General features: G+C 38.9%; 1 protein-coding gene across 15 annotated transcripts in view; it reads left to right on the top strand.

Moving 5' to 3' along the window:
* Window positions 1-20,114, top strand: part of syngap1b (synaptic Ras GTPase activating protein 1b) — a 146,115-nt gene extending 126,001 nt beyond the window's left edge. For 11 of the 15 annotated variants that reach the window (XM_032518083.1, XM_032518082.1, XM_032518084.1 and 8 more), the window contains 2 exons: window positions 4,943-5,015; window positions 14,536-20,114. In XM_032518083.1, coding sequence (XP_032373974.1) covers window positions 4,943-5,015; window positions 14,536-14,874 — 412 coding nt within the window. In that variant the 3' untranslated portion in view covers window positions 14,875-20,114. Of the gene's footprint in view, window positions 1-740; window positions 3,388-4,942; window positions 5,016-9,491; window positions 9,554-14,535 lie in introns of those variants that run through there. The other 4 variants (XM_032518086.1, XM_032518087.1, XM_032518088.1 and 1 more) reach the window with 4 other exon arrangements.
* The last annotated feature ends 2,282 nt before the right edge of the window (window positions 20,115-22,396 follow it).

Below are 22,396 nucleotides of genomic sequence, written 5' to 3'. Positions count from 1 at the left end.
ATATATATATATATATATATATATATATATATATATATTATACACACTATTACATATGGGAATACGACTCTATTTACAGGGGTTGTTATCTTGCAAAGAATATTGGAGAGTGGGAAGTTGTTTCATTAAGTGCAACAGCTTTGGGAGCAAGGCAGGGAGCTCTACTGTAAATTGAAAGCTAAAGCTGCAGACATGTAATGAGCGACAAATTAAATGAGAGACTAATAAAAGATGTTCAAAGACGTTCTTTGATAGGTGTGCAGGTCATGTTCTCTTGGCGGTTGGTTCTTTGCAGCTGGCTTAACTGGACAAAGGAGTTTTTGATTGTCCTCTTAGCTCTTGTTGTATCATAACATGGTTTACTAGTTATTCAAGAGCAACATATTTGGATGACCGTGAAGAACTCCAGCTGAGCCCTAATATTATTGAGTGCTTGTGTGAAATTGTAATAGTGCAATTCTGGAGCGCAGCCTTAAGTTTTTATTAATCGACCACATCTCAGTCTCTCAGTTGTGTTCAGGCACTAAAAATAACAAATGTTTGCTGTGTTCTAAGGATTCCTTGAGCATTTACAGTTTGACTGCAAATGTAGTTTTTTTTGTAAAGAGAGTTCAGATAAAAAGGTTCTGTAAGGAAAAGAGTCCAATATGTTATTGTTCACATCTTATAATAGTCTGTGGTCTGCAACTGAAGGCTGGATATCTGTGACAGAGAATATTGCCACTTCTTATCCACTCCAGGAAAGAAGACATGGAATGAAGACAGAGACAGTCCTGCTCCCCCTTTTTTTTGTTGGAAAACCTCTTTAACGCCCTAACCTTGTATATAAAACCACCCTCCCAAATCCTTGTGCTGCTGCACTTATCATCAGCTATTTTCATGAACACAGTTTTTAACTGGATCTCGGGCTCATTTCAGATGATTTCCCTTAGCTTAGTTTCCAATTGACTCCCTCCCAAGATTGCACTGTAAAAGCACAAGAGGATTGAAAATGTGGTAACTTCAGAAACATGTCTGCACTTTTTAAAGCAACACATTGTTTTGGACCTTCAGAGGCACAGGACTATGGAAGACCACGGTTTAATATTTGCTCTTCCAATTCAAATCAAGGTGAACCTTGTTCACTGAAGGACTGCTGATGTATCTTTCTACATGGGGAACGATACCTCTCTCCTTATTATAATTTTTTTTTTACATTCAGGACAGAAAGTCACAAACAATGACGAAGATCCCAGCATGAAGGCATGAAGGAAATATGCCGTATAAATGAGAACTTTATCAGAGCACTTAAAGCTAAACCATTGATTATTGCCCCCCTGGAGTATGAGCTTAAAGTGAATATAGTAAATCTGCTGCACACATAGTGTGCAGGAAACTGATCTCTCCAAGGAGTACACTTGTTTCCTGGGTGACTTTTATCATCCGACCACACAAGGATGAATAAAGTAGCAGGTCTGGATGCTTCCAAGTCAGTTTTATTCAAAATTCACTGAGCCAGATCGTATCATCGAACACATTGCAAGACTAGCATTGTCGCATGTATGAGCAATGCAAAGAGTGCAGAAAGCGTGGATGCCAACAAACATGGTCTCAGGCCATCCTATTGGATTGATGGGACTCCAAAATCTTTGTGTAATGACAAGTGTAAACATAGCCTTCTGTTATATTTCATCTTAAATTGAATTTTATATTAAATTCTCACATTCAAATACATTAAGTTGATGCAAATGCAAGCTCAGGTTCTGCAAAAAGGAGCAAGCGTGATCCTGATTTCATGGCTCCTATGTTTGCTTGAAAACATCTCTTCATCTGCAGAACTAAAACACTTAGCATTATGTTTCAAGTGTCCAAGATTTTCTTTCAGAGAAGCCTTAACGTTCTGTGCATAACTATACTTTAAGCTCAGAGCAAATCAAATATCTGTCATTAGACCAGATACACGTTTTGCTCTTCAGCAATCTAATTTAAAGCCAAAGCCAAATATTGAGTTTTAGGTCATGCTCGGTTAGATCTACGGAAAACATTAAATCCACTTGACCTGTAGCACTTGTATATTTCATTAGGGTAGTGATCTTAGTAGTTGGCTACAGGCTCTCCATGTTTTTCCACCCACGAATATTTTAATGCATTTTAGAAATTCAAAATATAAACTATTTATCTTTCCCGAGCTGTTTGCTGTGAACAGAGCAAATGAACTGAACAGATTTATGGTGAGTTTGCAGTAGGGGAAAAATGAATGGTCTTAATTGCACCTGTCTAAGTAATAATCTATTTTTAATTATAATCCATAGCATATTAAAGTCTGTGATGCAAGAGCCATAACAATAATTATATATGAAATATTTATTAAAAAAAAAATATCTATATATATATATATATATATGAGATTGAGATTATAACTATTTTAACCTTGCAATAGCTAACTTTTTAGCAGAAGCGCAATAACAAATACGTCTACATGTGCAAATGCACAGACAGCACAGATCCTGCTGAGGTGTATGCATCGTGTGTACATAAAGAAACAGTAACTTCCTGCCAAAATCTTTTACCAGGTGCCATCCACAGTATCTAAACAGAAAACTTAAAGACCTGGAATACTGTAAAGTGCAAAATAGCACAGAGACAGCATGACAACAAAGACGTGACTTTTTGACAACAGTGTGTTCTGCAAAGTGTGTTCTTAAGTTCTTAACTTGTGTTTGGCTTCTCTGTACGGTGTTTGTGAATTTATCTGCATTTAAAATGAAAGACTGCAATGGATATCATTTATTAATTAAAGCGAAAAAATATTTTTCTTCTATCTGTATGATTTTGCTGTATATGCTTGGTATGCCTTTTGACCTGCAGTCCGTCATTGGTGGTGTCCAGTGACATGGTGATCAGAATAGTTGTTTAAGAAAGTTAGCCAGTACTGTCATTAAACTTATGCAGTTATAGTATGATTTAAATAGTATTAATTAAAGGGCAACCATATTATTTTTTTCTTTTTCCCTCTCCAGAGATAATTAAAAATATTCTGGTGTCAGTATATCCGCCTCTCTTTTGTAGCAAGAATATATTGATAGGTTGTATAGATTGTACTACGGCAAAAACCTATGTTTAAATCTTGCAAATGAATTCATAGTGGTGAAGAGTTTTGGCTTGATGTGTGTGTGTGTGTGTGTGTGTGTGTGTGTGTGTGATCAATATTGGTCTGATTGACATGGCTTGTAGCAACAGCCAAGGGTTTCGAGTCACTTTTACACAGACCTGTGTCAAAATAGTTGCAAATAATTCTTAGTTTGTTTTAAGCAGATGGGTGGGGGTCTGCTGCATGAACACCAATCAGATGTTGAAAGGTAAGTTTTCATTAAAAGAAACGTACTTCATGTTGCACTTGTTGGCAAAAGAAAAAGAAAGTATTTGCAGCTGCTGTTTGATCCAGGTCTGGTTTGTCTTTCCGTTACATCAACTTACATCCTATTTGACACCTTTGTCTCTTGCCTTTTTTTCTCTGTAGCAAAATATTCAGACATTGTGACCTCATGTTGGTAGATACACACATTGTTTTGACTACATGTACGACTTGACCTCAAAAGCACACTACTTGAAGTACAACTGGATATTAAAAGATCAACTTATTTTTTTGTAACATATCACCCACATGAATCATTGTCTGCCTCTTGAAGTCATGTCGAAATCTTAATGCTGTATACCCATGTTACATTCCATTGTTTTTCGGGACAGTGCTTATATTTCTGTGTGTGCTTACAGTATGATTGATTCTTTTCTTTTCCAATTCACTTCTTTTGTAAAATATCTCAACACTGTACATTATTTATGGAATAAAACATCCAAACACTTATGTTTGAAACTTCATCTGTGGGTTTTCATTCTTTATTGTCAAACATGTGCCTCTCTGTGTTCTGAATAAAACGATATGAATGTGCTTTAAGTCGCACAATGGGATTGGATGGGTGGTACATTTAATCGGCATGGAAACATGGTGGCAGTTAAATGTTGCTCTCAACTCTTTGATTGGCTTGGTGGCTTAATGAACACACAAGTGACAATCTTCCTGGTCATTATACCCAGACAAACTGACATGAAGTCACTCCTTCGTACACTATTAAAAAGAAACAATATTCCAGTAATCTTATTTAAAGTCAACAGCAAATTGCAAGAATATTTGTTCTGCTGCTGCAAAATCTTGTAAAACAGATGGAGGGTCATGAAGGCAACCCAATGGAATTGTGTGAAGAGGGTTTCTTTTATTCACACTAACTTCTATTTGGCATTTATCACCACCATAACAATATTGTCAGCTCAGCCAGTTGGCTGTGCAACTGCAAGATAACCCTGTATGAGAAGTATCCTCTAAAGACCTTAGTTGGGAGTAAATCCTTGGCGCTTGGATATTCATGAGAGCCGGGAAACCTGCATTTTCGATGGCTCATGAAAACGCCGGCAGTAAGCGGAGCCTTTGAAACGATAAGTCAAAGGATTTTCCACCAGTGCCATGGTCGGTCCATATTACATAAGATGGGCAATTCCCTGGGGATGATCAGGATCTGTTACTTGGTTCACTTCACATAACAGAGCGGAATTGTTCACAGTTGGCCGTAATTGCGCTTTTAAACCACCTTGAATTGAGCGAAAGTGCTTTGATGAATCCCATGGGGGCAAGAAGAAAAAGAAAAGCTCCACCAGTGAAAATTGGCAGTGCCTCAGAAAGCATGGCTTGGGTTACTGCTGCTCAACGTTTGCATGGGCTTAAAAGATTGAGCTGCCTATCAGATATGGGATACAGGTAACCAACATCTTATCACTGTGGTGTAGTTGAGACAGATGTTGGAGATGCACTTGCTCAACCTCTTGTTAAGTATCATTGGATTCATAATACTCCCTCTCTTTCTGTCAACCCCTCCCCCCTCCCCTCTCTCTCTCTTTCTCTGCTTCCAAGACTTATGGCTGTGGAGGATGAGTTAAGGGGAGGACCCGTGATTGAGCCAAAAACCAGGATTTTCCCTGATCAGGTCTGTGAGACTGCTTATTCTCTCGTCGAGTCCGTACAATGGCCTGTGCTATCTTATCTGCTATCCCCCTTTACCTCACTTTTCCTCCCCTGCTACTGTTATTATTTCGTCTGCTGTGTGTATGTGGTCTCTCTCATTGCCATGCCCTGTCCCTGACCTGTCCCTGTGTTTGGAGTTGACTGCCATCTGTCCACCAACATACCTGGGAGCTTTGAAGATCAGAGCGTGTTGCTGTTTGCGTTTGTCAGCTCAAGCTGTCAAGATGTCTGACTCTAGCTGGGTTTGTGAGCATATCTCGGTCTGTGGTGATGTTTCTGTGAAATGTTTCTGCAGAGCATGTCAGCGTTGAAACTCCTTAAACCTGTTTCATATGTGATGTAGAACCAGACTTGCGCACAGGTTATTGAATTGCGGAGCCCCAAATGCTGTGTGGTGGTGGTGCTGTTGTGTCTTCAGGAGCTTCCCTCTTTAGTAGTCATTTATGCTCTGAACCCGCCCTATTTTTTACCTTATCAAAGTGAAGTAGCCCACATCCGAGCATGACTCATGCTGTATTTATATATATATAGATATATATATATCTATATATATATATATAAATGTGTGTGTGTGTGTGTGTGTGTGTGTGTGTGTGTGTGTGAGAGAGAGAGAGAGAGAGAGAGATATCTATATATATACACACGTAATATGCATATATATTTGTGGTTAAGGAAATAATGCTAAGACTGGTGAACAGCTGTACAATATGATGCAACTCAACACCAACAGTACTTCAGAGCCATGCCAGCAGCTCTGTGAGCCTTTACTATGGAACAGTGGTGCCTTGGGCTAAATGCTAATGTCAACATGCTATCATGCTCAAGATGGCAACATGCTGATGTTTAGCATACATGATGTTTACCGTGTTTACCATCTGAGTTTAGTCGTGTTAGCATGCTGCAGTAACATTTGCTAATAAGCAGTAAATATAAAGTGCAGCTGAGGCTGATGGGAATGTCGTTAGTTATGCAGGCATTTGGCCATACACCAAAGGAATGGTCACATAAGGATTTTGAACTTGGTGCTGCATGAAATGTTAAGGGACCATCAAAGATATATATTGATCCTGAGGGAAATTTATCCAGTAGTTGCCTGGATATTTCACTAAAAACACAAATGTCAACGTCATTCTGGCACTAGAGGAAAAGTCATGGGATCATCAAAACAATAGAGAGACAAAGTCTCTCCCCTTTTGGTGGACCGCCATGGGACTTTAATTTGGAAAAAAAATATGAATGGAGAAAGACAAATTATTTTTTGATCCCGTTTTATTTCAATTTTCAATTCAATTTTATTTATAGTATCAATTCATAACAAGTGTTATCTCACAGATAGAGTAGGTCTAGACCACACTCCAGAAATTGAGCCATAGATTACAAATATGATGTTTGTTTAAAAGATAAATTTGCATGTCAATAAGGTCTTGGTTTATTGTTAAGCTGTTGAAGTATAAGACTGGGAAAATACGTAATTAGAAAAACTACACACTTCAAAGTTGCATGGATGACTGAAGCTACATTGTCTGTGTGTTTGGTACCGGGATGTAACGTAACTCACAGTAGCAGCAGATCTCGCTCATTCCTTTGCTTCTCTGCTGATAACACTGGATAAAAACACATCAGTTACATCATATTTGTAATCCATGGTTCAATTCAAACGGGATCAAAAAATAATTTGTCTCTCCTCGTCCACTACTGTTTATTTTTTTTCTGAATTAGGGTCCCATGAGATTGACCGAAAGGGGAGGGACTTTGCCTCTCTATTAGGATACATCATCTAGGGACCTTGAGCAAACACAATTGCATGACAATCCATCTAATAGATAGCACTAATTAGTACACTGGAAGAAATGTGATGAGACAAGGAAAATCCGTTATGTTAAAATGCTTCTTGGATCTACATGCAGCTCACGGTGCTTGCTGCTAAAAACAGACAGTGCTTTGAGTGTTGAACTTGAAGCTGTGCTATCAGAAATTAGAGGTCTGTTTTGTATTTTAGCTTCAGGGCCTCGTGTTCATAAACCACAGCACTTAAAATAGTTCAGTCCAGTGTGATGACAGCTTTAGTGGGGTGATACTCGTGCACAAGCAGCAGCCGAGACAGGGAACAGTAACCGAACATGGGGCTGAGAGGGGAGAGGCATGATGCCATTATTTCCTCAGGCCAAAACTACACCACACACACTTTAATTAGACCTCACATAATGACACAGGTGCAGGGTGCCAACATCCTTCCCACTACAGCCTCCTGATGACTATAAAATAAAACACACTGCAAAAAGCGGACTTCCCTCCAAATATTTCATAGCTGCTATTAGGACATGAATACATTAGTAACTACTGTATAAGTAAATAAAAGTACACTTTTGCAACTAATAAGGTGATAACTGCCAAATATTGTAACAGGGTATCTGTAAAAAGTATCTAAATGCATTGAATTCAGTTCCATCAAAACATTGTGAACACTTCTTTGGCCTGCCATTAGTTTTTTTGTAAGTGAGACAGGTGCAACAGAGGGTAGTGTCTGCAGGAAGCTGTTAAAGATATTTTTGTGGAGTTTCATACAGCAGCATCAGACCTGTAGCAAACACGTTCACTGTAGTGCTAGCTACAGTGACTAGGTATGCTCAGATTGACTTCATGAATTGTATGTTGATTGTTGAAATACATCTGCCAACACATCTGCAGATTATCTGTGTTGTTCAGGTCACATAATTGCACTCAGTTGCCAGTTTAATAGGTACTAATGCAGTCTAGGACAGCAGTCCTGGCATAAATCCTTCCTTCATGAAGGTTATAATGCTCTGTTTTTGTTGAAATTGTTTCAGAAACTTGTTGATTTTATTGTATGGGCCTTTTGGAAGGTATACTCTGTGGTATATACTGATAGGTGTTTCTAATATTTGTCCATCCCATTTTTATCAATGAGGGTAAGCTAAATAACGGAAACACTTCTCTTTTAACAGAAGCCAACATTATTGCAGGACTGATGTATTAGTTGTATAAGATTGTATTAGTTTTGGCTAGGTGTGCCTATAATAAACTGGCAACTGAGTGTATTGCTAGGAATTAGTTTAATATACAGCAGAAAAACATGGACAAAATAGGATATAAATGTCAATACATTTATGTAGGTGATAAATAAAGGTAGGCCTTTTTGTCCATACTGGTTTTCTGTCATGCATTGATTTTTGTGAAAAAAGGTATTTAATTGCATTGCATGTAATAAAAAATATACTAAAAGCTTTACATTTAATTTGGTGAACAAAGTGTTAGCAAACATTCAGCAAAATGGGTTGAAAATATAACGACACATGTTAATCCAATAAATTACATCATAGTGTTACAGCAACACATTTTTTATTTTAAAAGGGGTGGAATATATTTTAATTGATGATGTAATAACATTGACTAATAATTTGAACAAATTGAGTTAATACATTATGAATTGATATTGAACAGCTCTTTAAAGGCAATCAGTGCAAGTTACACACATAAAACATTTTACTTTCTACAGTATCTGGCAGTTACTGCACTTTTTTCAGTTGTAAAAACAGAAATACATTTTTTAACATTAAACTGTTATATTGAGCATTTGTCGAGCCTTCCTGGAGATTTTGCTAAACTGTGTGGACTTCTTGTTTGATCAGCAGCAGCTCCCTGTATCAGTGAGTTGGATTTAATGAGGAAACGGCTTCCTGAGCTTGCAGTGACATTAATCATATCAATGTTTCATTCATATAAGATTTGATTTCACTCCTTTATCCGTACTTATTGTTGCAACTTCTTGAATGTTAGTCATTTTTAAGTGTGTGTGCGTGTGTGTGTGTGTCTGTGTGTGTGGGGGGGGCGGGGGCGTGTTACAGTAAAATGCAGATATCATATTCTCTGTTATTTCTCTGTTTTTAAATATAGTGTGTTGATGAAAATATAATTCTGGTTTTTCCAAGTGTGTATGTAATTATCTTCGTAGATGATTGCATGTTTAACATACGCATGTTCTTTTACGCTTCTGAACCAGGAAACGTCTATTGGAATAACCATCTGCTTTCACATGCAGATGTCGTTTGGAGTGCACGATTGAACGCCTTTTTCTTTCTTGTCCTAAGCATGATTTCTGATAATGACACACCGCATGGCAAGCTGCTTTAACACTTTTAGGCTGTTGGGTTGTCTGGTAATGTTTTGCGTGAATGGTCACCATTATGTATGTGTATGCAAATGTATGTTAGTAAGCATTTTTTATCTATATTTATGTCCTTTTCTGTCAGTTTTTGTTGGACATTGTGGATGTATTGTTTTGGGTGGCTGTAGTTTTTCCTCCGCTTCCTCCTTCTGCCTCCTGCTTTCAACCCCCTTCTCCTCTCCTTCTCCTCTCCTCTCCTCTCCTCTCCTCTCCTCTCCTCCTATGTTGATGAGATACGGTGATTTCTCTTAGGGGAGGCGTCAGTCCATCCTAGTGCAGCCCCGTCTCGCGCCCGTCCCACCCCGAGTAACCAGGTAATAAACAAACCGGCAAACTCTCACTCTCCATCCATAACCTGCTGCCTCTTTTCCACTTCTACTGTTCTCAATGTGCGTCCCTGTCCATACGCAGCATCCTGTGAACTCACTGCAAGCCAACACACTGACAGGCCCACTTACTTTTCCATTTATCCTTCAGGAAAAGAGGCCTGTCACAGAGTTTTTGGACAGAGGTTACTTAAAGAGCACTGCACCGTGTTGAAAGAGTGACAACAAAACATTTTCAAGATGTAAAGCGACACTAAGAAACTTGACAGCGTGGGGTGTTCATTTGAAACATGTCGGAAGTATTGTACCCATAAATCATGTCACCAGGTTGATTGACCACTTTCTACACAAGGACACAAAAGAGGCTGGAAATTTAATGAGGGCGAATAAAAGTTTGGATTTAACACTGTTGTTGCCATTTAGAATGACCCGTTCCAAAAAGACAGCGTTATCACAAAACAAGAGAGGTTTAATTCATTTAAGACAAACTAAGACAAATTAAAACTTTCTATGTCTCTGTTTGACCGAGCTAGTGTGTTATACTCTAAGTCCCACTAAAGGTGGTGGTGTGAGAGCAATGGGAGAAGATATTTCAGGGGCCTCCGAAAGTAGACCCGTAGACAATATTACTTGACTCGCAGTTAGGAGCACTTCTATGACTTGGACTTGAGTCATCTGTGCAAAGATGAACCTAATGCAGCTTTAAAGCTATAGTGCGTAGTTTCAGTCTCAGTCATGAGGAATTCTAAGTATTGACAACAACACTGTCGGCGCGTCCGCATGATACAAGCCTTCTGTGATCGCGCACGGGCCCCCACCCCTCCTCCGCGCGGTTGCTATCAGCCAAAAACGACACAGAGGATTAAAAAAACCATGATGGAGTCTTCAGAAGTGAAAATTATCTTCACTCGAGCTTCTGCGCGGGAAAGTCACCCGACGACACCATCTTCTGAACATAGCGATACTGAGAAAAACAGAGAGAGTTAAGTGGAGCTGATAGTCTTAATTAGCTTTGTTGGAACTCATTTAGCAATGGCTTGAATGTAACGGACATTCAATAATATCAAAAAGTTATGCACTAAAGCTTTAAAGTCTACTCTTCTCTGACGAATGAGGAAAAATAAAGTAATGTAATGTATCACAGTATTTTAATTGGCATCGTATGAAGTAAGTGTCCATCTCCTTTACCACACAAAAATAGTTTTTCTTTGTTTTACTAAACAGAAAAAAAGGTGGTAAGCTGCTACTTTATGGTTTTGTTGTCACCCTTCCAACACAATAGCATGAGTTCTTGTATCCATCGGAAATATTCTGTGACAGACCTTGAGTAATGAGTTTATTTGAATTATTTGAATTAGGTTGCTTTGACCAGTGAACATACTACATGCCTTGGCAGAAATATATAGAAGCACGACAGCAGATTCAACCTTTCTAATCTCTAAATATTAAACGTCAATTGTTTTGTGTGTAGCTGTTGTAGCCCTCTGCAAGTGAAAAAGCCATCAGTTGTTCACACACACACACACACACACACACACACACACACACACACACACACACACACACACACACACACACACACACACACACACACACACACAAGTCATTCATAACCAGCTACCCATACACATATATGAAAACATTTATTTGCAAACGTTTTTCATGTCATATACGGAGACCTTCCTGTAACTCTTTGCATTGGGTAAAACGTTAAGATGCAGAGAAATACAAACATATCAATGAATATCATTGATTCTTAAGCTCCGTTGGCATTTGCAATTGTTCAACTCAGATTTTCATCACATTGAATAATCACCTCATCATTTCACTAGACAAAACATTATAATCTTTATAAACCGTAGCCAACTGACTAAGCATTGAAAAATGTACAGTTTTACTGTTATATGTACCAACATGATGCAGTTTGCCTCTGGTTTCTACAATAGCCCAAAACAATGCATTAGTTCATTACTATACAAATACTAGATATTTTTTAAACAATTTTGAATGCAGAGTTTTTATTTTCTGCCAAGAAGCCACGCAAAAAAAAAAATCCTAATTTAAAGAGAATACACACATCAACATGTTTTATGGTTCCATAGACTTCCGTCCAGATTTTTGAAAAAGAAATAAGACTGTTAACTGCTTAAATCCCTGGTTGACAACACGTTTTTAAAGAAATGAATCTGTTCCGAAAGTCTTTTGAAATATCGTGTGAATTCTCTTTTTATTTTTGATTTTTCTTCCTCACATACAACATATTTTTGAACGGCTGTATTTTCCTACCTACGTGAACTTACATTTCCATTCAGTTTTCATCCCTCCCAGCACGCCCTCAGACAAACAACGGGAATTATGGGAAATCTCCGTATCTGACCCAATCCTTCCCTGAAGAACACCGATTACTGTGCAAATGTTTTTGTGTGTTTTCTGTCGTCTTTCAGTGAGTCTGTGTTTCTGATATCTATGTGTTTGTGTATGTGTTTGGCACCTGTGCACATTGTTTGGTTGAATGGGTAGGCTCGTTGTTACGGTGCGTCTGAGGATGTGTGAAAAGCGTATGTTTTGTTTTTTTGCGTCAGAGTTAGCGCTCTTCACCCGGCGAGCTAGTCATCTTAAGCCATACAGGGGTTCTTTTAATTTAACAACTGTCATACATAAGTTGATTAAACCAACACCTACAGCATTTCAACTGTGTAGGTGAGAAAGATTTCACAGTTTGTTCTATAGACAGCCACAATTCAAATTGATTGGAGATTGGAGGAGATTGGTAATAACCTGTGTGTTCGATACTCTATCCGCATCATTACTATACACCTAACATTTCAGTTCTCCACTAAGTGTTTTGTGTTTTTGTCTCCAGTACCCCCAATTTCATTAGTACATTAAACACTCTCACACCAAGCCGTAATTGAATGCACCAAGTAATCAAACACCACAGCCCACAGAGAGTGAAGCAAGTTTGGTAAGTTTATAAAAGGATGTCAGTAAACATTTTGCCATGTCTTTGTTCAGCTGCTTGATTTCATGAATTTAATAGACATGTGTATTGGTCTACACATGGGTATTAAACAACACTGTCGGTTGTGTTTGAGAACGAAACAAGGGTTAGTGGAGTCATGTTACTGGCATCCTGTAACTGTCTGTAACCAAAGCAGATAATGTACAATCATCGTCATACAATCATAGCACCAGTTAGCAGCTGAAAATGTTTTCATTTATTTTGGTTCTGATTGAGAAGAGAAAAGGCCCGCTAATTAACATCAAATGTTGGGGTAATTCCTTTCTTTCTTTTCACTTTTTATTATTTTTTTTTTTTTTTAAGTGAAATGGAAACACCTTCCACTCACAATGGACACACCCATCAAATACAGTTTATCCAGTGATAATTTGCTTTTGCTCCTTTTGATCCATTTCCTCTACTGGATGCCGACCAAACTATCCCTCCTACTTCCTGTCTTTCCTCTATACATTTCATTCATGTTACAATATTTCATAATTCTCGTTAGCAAATGTCACATACATTTTCAAACGTTTGATGAAGAACAAACCTAGTTAAAGTTAAACAGTTAAAGTATTTCACATGTTTAGAAGCTCTTTTAGACAGCTCGCACTCGCACATTTTCAGGGAACCAGAATCTCTGTAATTATGTCTAGACACCACACAGCAAATGTGCCAGGCAAGATAAATCAAGTGCAATTATATCAAGAGGTTCTATCAGAGGTCTGATGGAAAAACTGTGATTCTCAGCTTTCAAAATGCTTCTATATTCAAATCATCTTGCAGTAGCTCTTGGATGCTTTAAGTACCATTATGAATAGAGTCCTCATAGTTGTCTATTGGCACAATAACCCAATTGTTTTCTCTTCCCACTGCTCCTACACAGATGTCAGTGAACAAGACTGGGAGTGAAGGCTTGATATAACTAATAATGAAACTAGTCTTGCATTGCTGTTATTTCTACGCCAACGTAGGTAAGAAAAGATGGCAAAACCAAACTTTGACTTAATCACTAATCCAAAGCTCCAACCCAGGATCAACACCCATGCAGCAGCTTATTGCTATGTGGCAATGGGTTTGGGTTCGACATTTTGGTTGGTGAATTTGACAGGTTTGGATTTCCTGTCCGGCTATAAGATGCACCTTTATCTTGCTTTTTTATAAATTTGGCGCTGAGCTCTTTGTGGCTTTACGTTTTTGTGCATGTTTTTAGAAGACGGCTGATGCTACAGTATGTGCTCATAAGATGTTTATAGAAGCCATAATTGTAGAGTTCCTCTAAAGTCTTTGATTTAAAATACTTTCAGCTACTCAAGCTCGCACATTTACATTGAAACGCATTGATCATGATTTGTACTCACTGGCAAAGAATGACACTTGACCTTTCCTGACACCCGATAAACACTCCTTCCACTTATCCAAAGCGGATCAGGACCCTTTGACCTCAAGAATTTTAATTCCCCTTCATCCCCTCTTTTCCCGTGTTCCTTTTCCTGTGCTGCCATTTCTATTGATGTACGTCATGCATCAACTTTGTAACTCATTTGGCTATCTCTCTCTCCTCTTTCTGTCTGTCTCCTTCTATCTGTGTGGTTCTTCCAATCCCTTATCACTTGTCTTTTATGTTCTAATTCCTCCTTACTTTGCTTGTGCCATTGCTTTTACATGTACTCATTCCAACCGGTTCTTTGTATTTGTCAATGTTTGATGTTTTTTCTACTTCCACACAATTCTATCACATCCTTCTCTGGTGATATTCCTCCTTGTCCTCGTCCCATCTTTATCTATCTATTCTTACTTCCTCCCACACTCTCACAACATGTGCTTTTTCCCTCTAAATGTCACGTCATCTACTGGACATCTCCTTACAACTCCTCACATTCCTCCCATCTTTCATTGAATGGCCTCTCTCCTACGACCTCCCTGCTCCCACTCCTCTTTCCCCTCCCCTCTCTCTCTATCTCACTAGGAAGAGCAGCTTTCCTCCCTGGGTTATGCAGACCCCGGTGTGAAAACTGAAGGTGGAGGGGGAGGTGGAGGCGGAGGAGGAGGAGCGGTAATCAACGATCAAGGCCTCACAGTTTCTTCCTCGGGCATTTCCTCTGACAGCTCGCCCCACAATGGAGTCCTCCCCCAAACTGTAGAACCTCCCTCTCTACCCACTCCTCATCAACATCCTAGTCAGAATGGAGAGCTCCGTGGCAACCAAACATCCTCCCCCATGACAACCTCACAGGCAACTGGAACCACAGCAACAGCAACCACAGGCATAGCAGAAGAAGGGGGAGTAGGTCAAACACAACGCTGAGCCAAATCAGAGAGAGACGACACAAAGGAAAACACTGTCCCTGTCTTTCCCATTTAGCAAGACAATGCTTTCGATAAGAATTGGCCGTAGATATTCTTATTGCCCGGGCAAGAGAGAGAAGAAAAGTGTGCGGGAGACGAGTAGTTATCATGCAGTTACTGTACTAGCATAACACATGAACACACAACACAAAGGGCTCTTCAATGGACACTTGTTCTCTTGATGCTCACATGGCGCAGCAGTTAGTATCAGTCTTGCAGGACAAGATAATGATACCTCGTCACATACTGTTTGAATCAGTCAAACAAAGCATTTGACGTACATACCAAGCAGATATGTGAACATATGCTCTGTACAGTCATTGCCCGTCTGTGGTTTCATGAGAAATAAATACATGTAAGGAACACGAACTATAGAATGTCTTGCACCCCAAAGACTTCATAGTAGCCATTAGCAAGTGCTATAATATAGTAACCCCATGACTCCCATGGATGTAGGTGCATTAAATATATCTATCCTGAACACGCCAGGCTGCAAATTGTGTAGTTAGAGATGTGGTGATGTAGTCTGGCTTTCCTAGTGCCTTTGAGTGTTTTTCAACAGGGTTATCCAATAGAGATCTGATACAGAAGTAACAAATGTAGATCCAAGAAAGCTTTGCTAGTAAGAGAAGTGCTCCGTGGGCTAAAAAAAAAAAAGAGATTAAAAAGAAGACACAAGATCAAGTGTCTTAGAGGTTTTAACCGAAGACATTTTTGGGAACTTTTTCTCTTCTTTTTTTTTCAATCTAAGGGACTTCTTGTTTTTAGACTGAGCTCGTGCAATTTTTCTCTTCTCAATCTCAGAACCGATATGTTATAAACTGGTGCTAAACAGAAACAACTGGTGCCATTTTCCAAGTCAAATTTCTGTGTCTGCCATAGCACTGCCTCTTTCATGATTCACTCACTGTCTTTTTCTCTCTCTGTCGCTGTTCTGCGGTCTTTGACAGGACTTGTATTCCCCCAGTATGTTTTGTATGTGTCTTTTTTGTCTTTGTTCTTTGTGCATCTGTTGTGTTCTTATGTCCAATGGGGTTGTTGGGGTTTCCATATCTGTGTTTTAGAAGCGGCCTCCTCCAATCTCTGGTTTTATTTCCAATTGATAAAAGCAGCTCCCAGGCTCAAAATTGAGGGATTGAACAGGGTATTTCAAATTTGTCAAAGCCCTAAAGTGTTATTTTCAGTTCACATTGAGAAGTAATCATTTTAATAATGAATGAAGAAGATACTCTGAATGGAATGGATGAATGGAGTTTTAAAACGGTTTTAGTTAAAAAGTGTTGGTTCATTGTGTTCCTATAGGGTAGATAAGTGGTGCCATTATTACATTTAAAAATAAATCATTTTTATCATGCAATTTTCACAAAAGACAAATTAGTGATTGCCCAATTATGTTATGAGTTTAGGTCATTTACCACATATGGCCTAATTTTACTACAGTAAACAGTGCCAGTGTGACATGTTAACAAGGATCCTCTTATGTGAGAAAAGATCATTCTGTTTGTTTGCCTGCCATTAAGTGCCTGGGATTAATATATTGAGCATCCTTTGGCCAGTAGACTAGCTAGTCATCGACCAAATGCACAGTATAATGCCTTGCTTAAGACAATACGAATATTTTACACCGCTGCTGCTTAAAAACAAATCGTAACATTTTTCTTTGTGTAGTTTACTTAATTTGACATTTCAATTCAAAATAAAAAGAGTTTCTGTTTCTAAAACCGTCTGATAACAGCATTAAAACAAATTAAAAGACCTTCCGAGTACGTTTTTAGAAATACTGTATAATGTGTTTTTGAAATGAACCCTTCAGTTTCTTGTGTGTCAAATGCTGAAAACATGAGTCTTTATAATGTTTGTGATGTGTATCCATATTCCTTCATTTTGTGTATGAACTGTCTGTTGTACTGTAAGGTCTGTCTGGATGTGATCTTGTTTTTTTGTCTCTTTAGCCTCACACACTGGTATCGCTCTGAAAGAACTCACCTTGTTTAAACGTGCAGGTTGAACCAAGAGGAGTTGAAGAGTTTCACATCAGCTTTGTATCAGCCATTTTTCTCTTTGGAGAGAACAAACCACTTACTTTGCCATGTCAAAGGTCAATTTACATGGCCAAAGCTAGCACTTTGTAGGCCAGTGCTTTTGGATTAGCTTGGATCCATACCCTAAATGAATGTTTTGACTGTTGAACCACCAAATGTTAATACTGCTAGCAGTCTTACACAGGGAAAGATTGTCTTTTATTTAGACAGCTTGTAGGGCTACTTTTTTCTTGTAAAATTACTTGTGTGTGAAGAATGTTGAATTTAAAAGCGGTCTAGGTTTAAACATCAGTGTCTTTTCAGAGGTGGGAGATGATCCGTGATTGAGAAATTAACATTGCTGTGAAAATACCTCAGTGACTCAGGTAAACAAGCAGTTGCCTCAGAGCTGAACACAAAAACTATAGAAAAGAGATGAGTCCAGCTTTGGAAAGACACTCGGTCTCTCGCTATGCTTCAATAGCACCTGATCAAGCACCCTCCCCCGTTTCTTCTTTCTCTCCCCTTTTTTTCTCCCCCTAGCCACTCTCAAAGCTTCATGGAGGACAATGTGGAACGTAATTGGCTGATGCACCATCGGCAGTCCGCAGGGTGGCATAGCCAAATGTCCAGAGCCTTCTCTCGTGACGCGATTGGCTGACAAAGGGAGAACTTGGGGCATTGGTCCCATTCTCTTTGCTCAAAGGATGGTGCAGAGCCCCAGCGGACCATGTAAGGAAATGCTGGGTTGTTTTTTCACTTTACTTGGGCCCTCTCTCTCTGATTTGATAACAGGATTTTTTTTTTTTTTTTTATCTTTTTGATGCCTCGTGGTTGGATTTACATTTTACTTTTCAAAGGTAGGCTGGACACATATTGGCATTTGTTAGCCTGCCGAGCATGCAAAGAACAGCTATGCAGTCTGATCAATCAGCAGAACGGAGGACACAAAGGCCAAGGAAGGCATAATGCCCAAAACGAGAGAGAGGGGAGTGTATTTTGGGTAAGATATATTTCAAAGGTGCTTGACTTCTCTTAAATTTCAGTCAAAGCTGATTTACTTTTAGAGCATTTAGTTCCCTCTCTCTCTCTCTCTCTCTCTCTCTCTCTCTCTCTCTCTCTCTCTCTCTCATAGTCTTTTTAAATTAGCCTTTGATTCCTCTTCATCTACTGACTCTTTGTCTATTTAGGATTCTTAAAGCATTATTTAACCACTTCATTTTTACTCACACGTTTTAGACACACTTGATCTCTTCCTCGATTCCTAGTTTTAGCTCTTCCGTTCCAATCTCTTTCAGACTTTGATTTTAAAGGAAACTAAATATGCACAGCCTAATACAACAAGTGAAACTGCTTTAGAACAAAACTCTTGCTTCAATGAAGACATTGAAAAACCGGACAGAATGTTATTATTTATATTTCTATGATACTGCTTATTCTTACAATAGTATATATAAAAAAAAACTCTTCATCAGAAATCTTCCGGAGCAGATATTTATTTCTTGATATAGATAGATGTCTCTATCTAATGGAAGTTCATATCCATTTTATATGAACCAAGTTTTCTTACTAAGACAATCTTGTGGAGAGAATCATTGCCCTAATGGACCGTGAATAAAGGGACAAACTTGTGTTTTACCTACTCCCCTCACAGCAGTTTGCACGTTGCTGTGACCTGTGCCCCCCCCCCCCTTCCTCTTGGTTATAATCATTCAAAACAAAAAAAACAACAAAAAAAGTGGACGGATGTTTTGCCAAACAGTCGCCATGGAGCTCTCCATTAACGGACGATGTGAAAGTCTTTGGATGGGGACATTCTTACAGCTATTGTTTTGTACTCCACTTTCGACTACCTGTCTGTAGAGTTTTAAGCGAGCAGAGGATGAACTCTTGGTTTCAGTGTGGCCACATTTCTGCAGTCAAATTGCTGTAAAACTTCCTATTTATTTCAATGGATGGACCCCACTGACACCAGTCTGAGTTCAAATCTCTGCCAATTCCACTTATGACTAAAACAACGACAGAGAGAGATATGTTAGAGGTCCTGCTGAAACGAGTGAATGTGTTTGTATATAAGTGTGTGTACTGGCTAAATCTTTGTGTATATACTGGATAAATGTGTATATATGGTATGTCTATGTGTATATACAGTTTGTTTGTATATGCAGAGTGTACAGTTATTTTTCCTCTAATGTTTCTCTCTCTTTCTATGAATAGGTCTTCTCAACTTACCAATACTGAGGCATGGAAAGGTTTTTAAATGTACGGAGCTATCAGAGGCACTTTGTGTGCAGACTTAGAATATCAGCAAGGTCTGTCACTTATAGCTGCATTCTCAAAGCTCTCATACAAGAAGTAACTCACATAATCTTTAGCTTGCACTCATTTTCTGACCAACTAAAAAGCTTTTATAAGTAGATCTGGGTGTCCAAGCAATGTTTGTACATATATAGACTAAGACATTTTTTTCCCATAAACCTCCATCTGCATATCTTTGAAAATGATCAACCTGTTTTGGGATCTTGCGTATCTGACTTTCACTTTAGGTTCCTATGGTATATGTTTGCAATGGTTGTCATTCAGAGTTATATATTTATTCAGACAACCCTTATATATTTCTTAAAATTTTGTTCCCCAAATTCTGCCTCTCATGGAGCCTTCTAACCTTTTGTTAAGATTCAGTCAGACTGGCAAATTCTTCCATGAAAGTATACTGTCATTACTTAACATTGCTTGTTTTTGTATAGGTCCTTACTAAATAAGTGTGCCTCCCCCCTTATACTCTTACTAACCTTAGATCCATTAACTCCTCTGGTCACTCATCTTCATACCCCTTGACAAGCCATAGCCCCCCTCCCCAAAACTCCTCTATTGTTGTTTTGACAGGACAGACATTTGGGGATTTTGTGTATATTAATGGAAGAGTGGTGTTGAAGAGTGTATTGCAGTTGTATATGGATTTGTTATGAATGTGGATATTCTGATCATTGAATTATTATTGTAATAATGATAATAATTATTGCCACTTTGATTTTGTTGATTAATTCCTTTCATGCGGCTGATGAAAATGCCATTGTTCCTCTTTTTTTTTTGGAATACACCGGAATTTATATTTTTCGGGTGGGTGAATCTGGAGATAGAAATACGTAAATAAATAAACAAATAATTAAATTCTTAACCCGCTGTGGAAATGTGTGTTCTATTTCTTAATGCATTAACTTGGGGTTTTCTCAATTTCTCATTGGTCCATTTTATGTTGGTCCATTTTAGATTAAAGCTGGTTTTAAAAAACACATCAGTTGCACTGGGTCACATTTTCATTCATTATGATGAACACACACATTGTAGTTTATTTTAAATAATCCCATATACACCATCCTGCTGCAATGAATTATCAACAGAGCACCAAATATATATTAATCCACGGCTGAAAACAGTCCCAAACAAATGCACGATTCTCTCCTGTTTGAGTTGCTGAAAACTACAGTGCCCAGCTTGCTTTAGGAAATCACTGAACCTTTAAACAAATAAAGTATACATTTGTGACAGTTTATAAGGATTTATATCCCCCAGAAGGAATCATAGATGGTACAAAAATAATGGATGTAGCCACCATAACGTCATTGGTTTAGGAGAAACTGTTTTGGCGTTTGGCTATTTGCAGCCAAAAGCGACTGGAAGTGACCACATTTTGACCAGAGGGTGGAGCTGGGGAAACATGCTAAACCAGTGTTGTTTCAATAGTGCTAAGCTAAAAGCTAAAGATGAAAACTTTGCAGATTTCAACGAGCCGTGGACTTTTGCTGGCAAGTGAGCAGGACGCTGTAGGCGTGCATGACACAGAGCTGGTTAAAAATCCTCAATATTTCCTTTGACTTACCAGCTAACACAATCACTACCTAGCTAACTTGGTTAGCAAGGTGTAACCAAATGCTGAACAAGACATTTTTAGGCTACCAATACGTTACAGTTCACTGTCATTAATGGGGCGCTATGCAGTTTTGGTCATTTATTTGCTGTTTCGTCGCTTTTTGCTCACAGGTTTTTCTATAGAGCTCCCCCTACAGGTTCGGAAAAATTATTTGGTAGCTCCGATGTTTACTTGTATCTGACTCCTTGCTCGGTCAGTCTGCCGTTTCCTTTTTCTCTGTTCCTCCGACACCGCTTTCCTAGCTTTTTGCTTCTTTTTTGCCGGCTCAGCCGTGATGATAGAGTGAAAAACTCCACTGCTACCTTGTTCTTATAGCTAGCTGGTTCCTGAATGGGGTGCAGTCCCGTAAAAGAGTTTATTACATCACGAGACCTGATATCACGCAAGACTTCCTGATGCGGCCCACAGGCGCTAGGGTGAAGCGAGACGGCCACCATGCAACACGAAAAAAGTAATGTAACAATTCCCATGACTCCGAAGCTGTTCAGTGAAAGTGAGGGTTTGGAGTCATTTCAAGTTCACATCTTAAAAAATATATCACAGAAACAATTAAAAACACCGTAGAAAAATCAAGATATTAGTTATATAAATTAAAATAAATAAATATATTCATACGGCCGCAGCTGAAGATGTCTGCTCTGCAGAGGAGGAAAGAAGATGGTGGTCTTTCAGTTCCTCTCTTTAAACATTTTTGTCCTTTGTGTTAAGGCCCCTCCTTACCTGGATTAACCCAGATGTGTCTGTCTGCTGGCATACCTTAGAAAGCGCTATGACCGAACCTTGGTCACCCCATGACGTTCTCTTTGCCAATATCTCTAATAAACAGTGCCAGCTGTGCTTTGGCCCCATTATCTCTCATTTCATTAAAACTTTGAGATTGGCAGAAACCTATTGCCATATATCATGTAACTGTCACACATCTCCCCTTTATTCAACAATGCAGCACTCTTGATTGATGGGAGGCCTATAACAGTCTTACAAAGGGAACAGAGGGGGGTTCATTTTCTAAAAGACATCTTTAGCGAGACTGGCTTGTTACCTTTTTCCGACCTACAAATCCCATTCAGTCTACCATGTTCCTCTTTTTTTTTTTTACCTTCAATTAAGATCAGCACTCAAGGCATGCGGTGTCCCCTGGCAGAGTCTGTTGCACATTCATCCTATCCGGAAATTATTCACCATGCAGACAAAAACCTGTGGTATGGTTTCCAGGCTTTATCCGTTTTTGGTAATATCTGGCCGCGTTGGCCTTGCTATTGAGAAAGTCTGGGAACGCGATTGTCCAGACCTGAGTAATGATCTTGACTGGCATGATGTATGGTCTAATATCCCAGAAGTATCATGAAATCCAAACCATCAGCAGATTCACTACAATGTCATTCTTAGGACATATCTCACTCCTTTGAAAATGCATCGCATGAAAGTAATTAACTGCCCTTCATGCACTTTCTGCCCACTGAAGGCTTGGGACATTTATCTTTATGTTCTGGGATTAATCTCCTGTTGGTCAGTTCTGGAACAATATTGCA

This window comes from Etheostoma spectabile, chromosome 6 (assembly GCF_008692095.1).
Source record: "Etheostoma spectabile isolate EspeVRDwgs_2016 chromosome 6, UIUC_Espe_1.0, whole genome shotgun sequence".
NCBI classification, from domain to species: domain Eukaryota; kingdom Metazoa; phylum Chordata; class Actinopteri; order Perciformes; family Percidae; genus Etheostoma; species Etheostoma spectabile.
The sequence above is the reverse complement of the archived record's forward strand: the minus strand, read 5'-3'. Positions and strand labels throughout refer to the sequence as shown.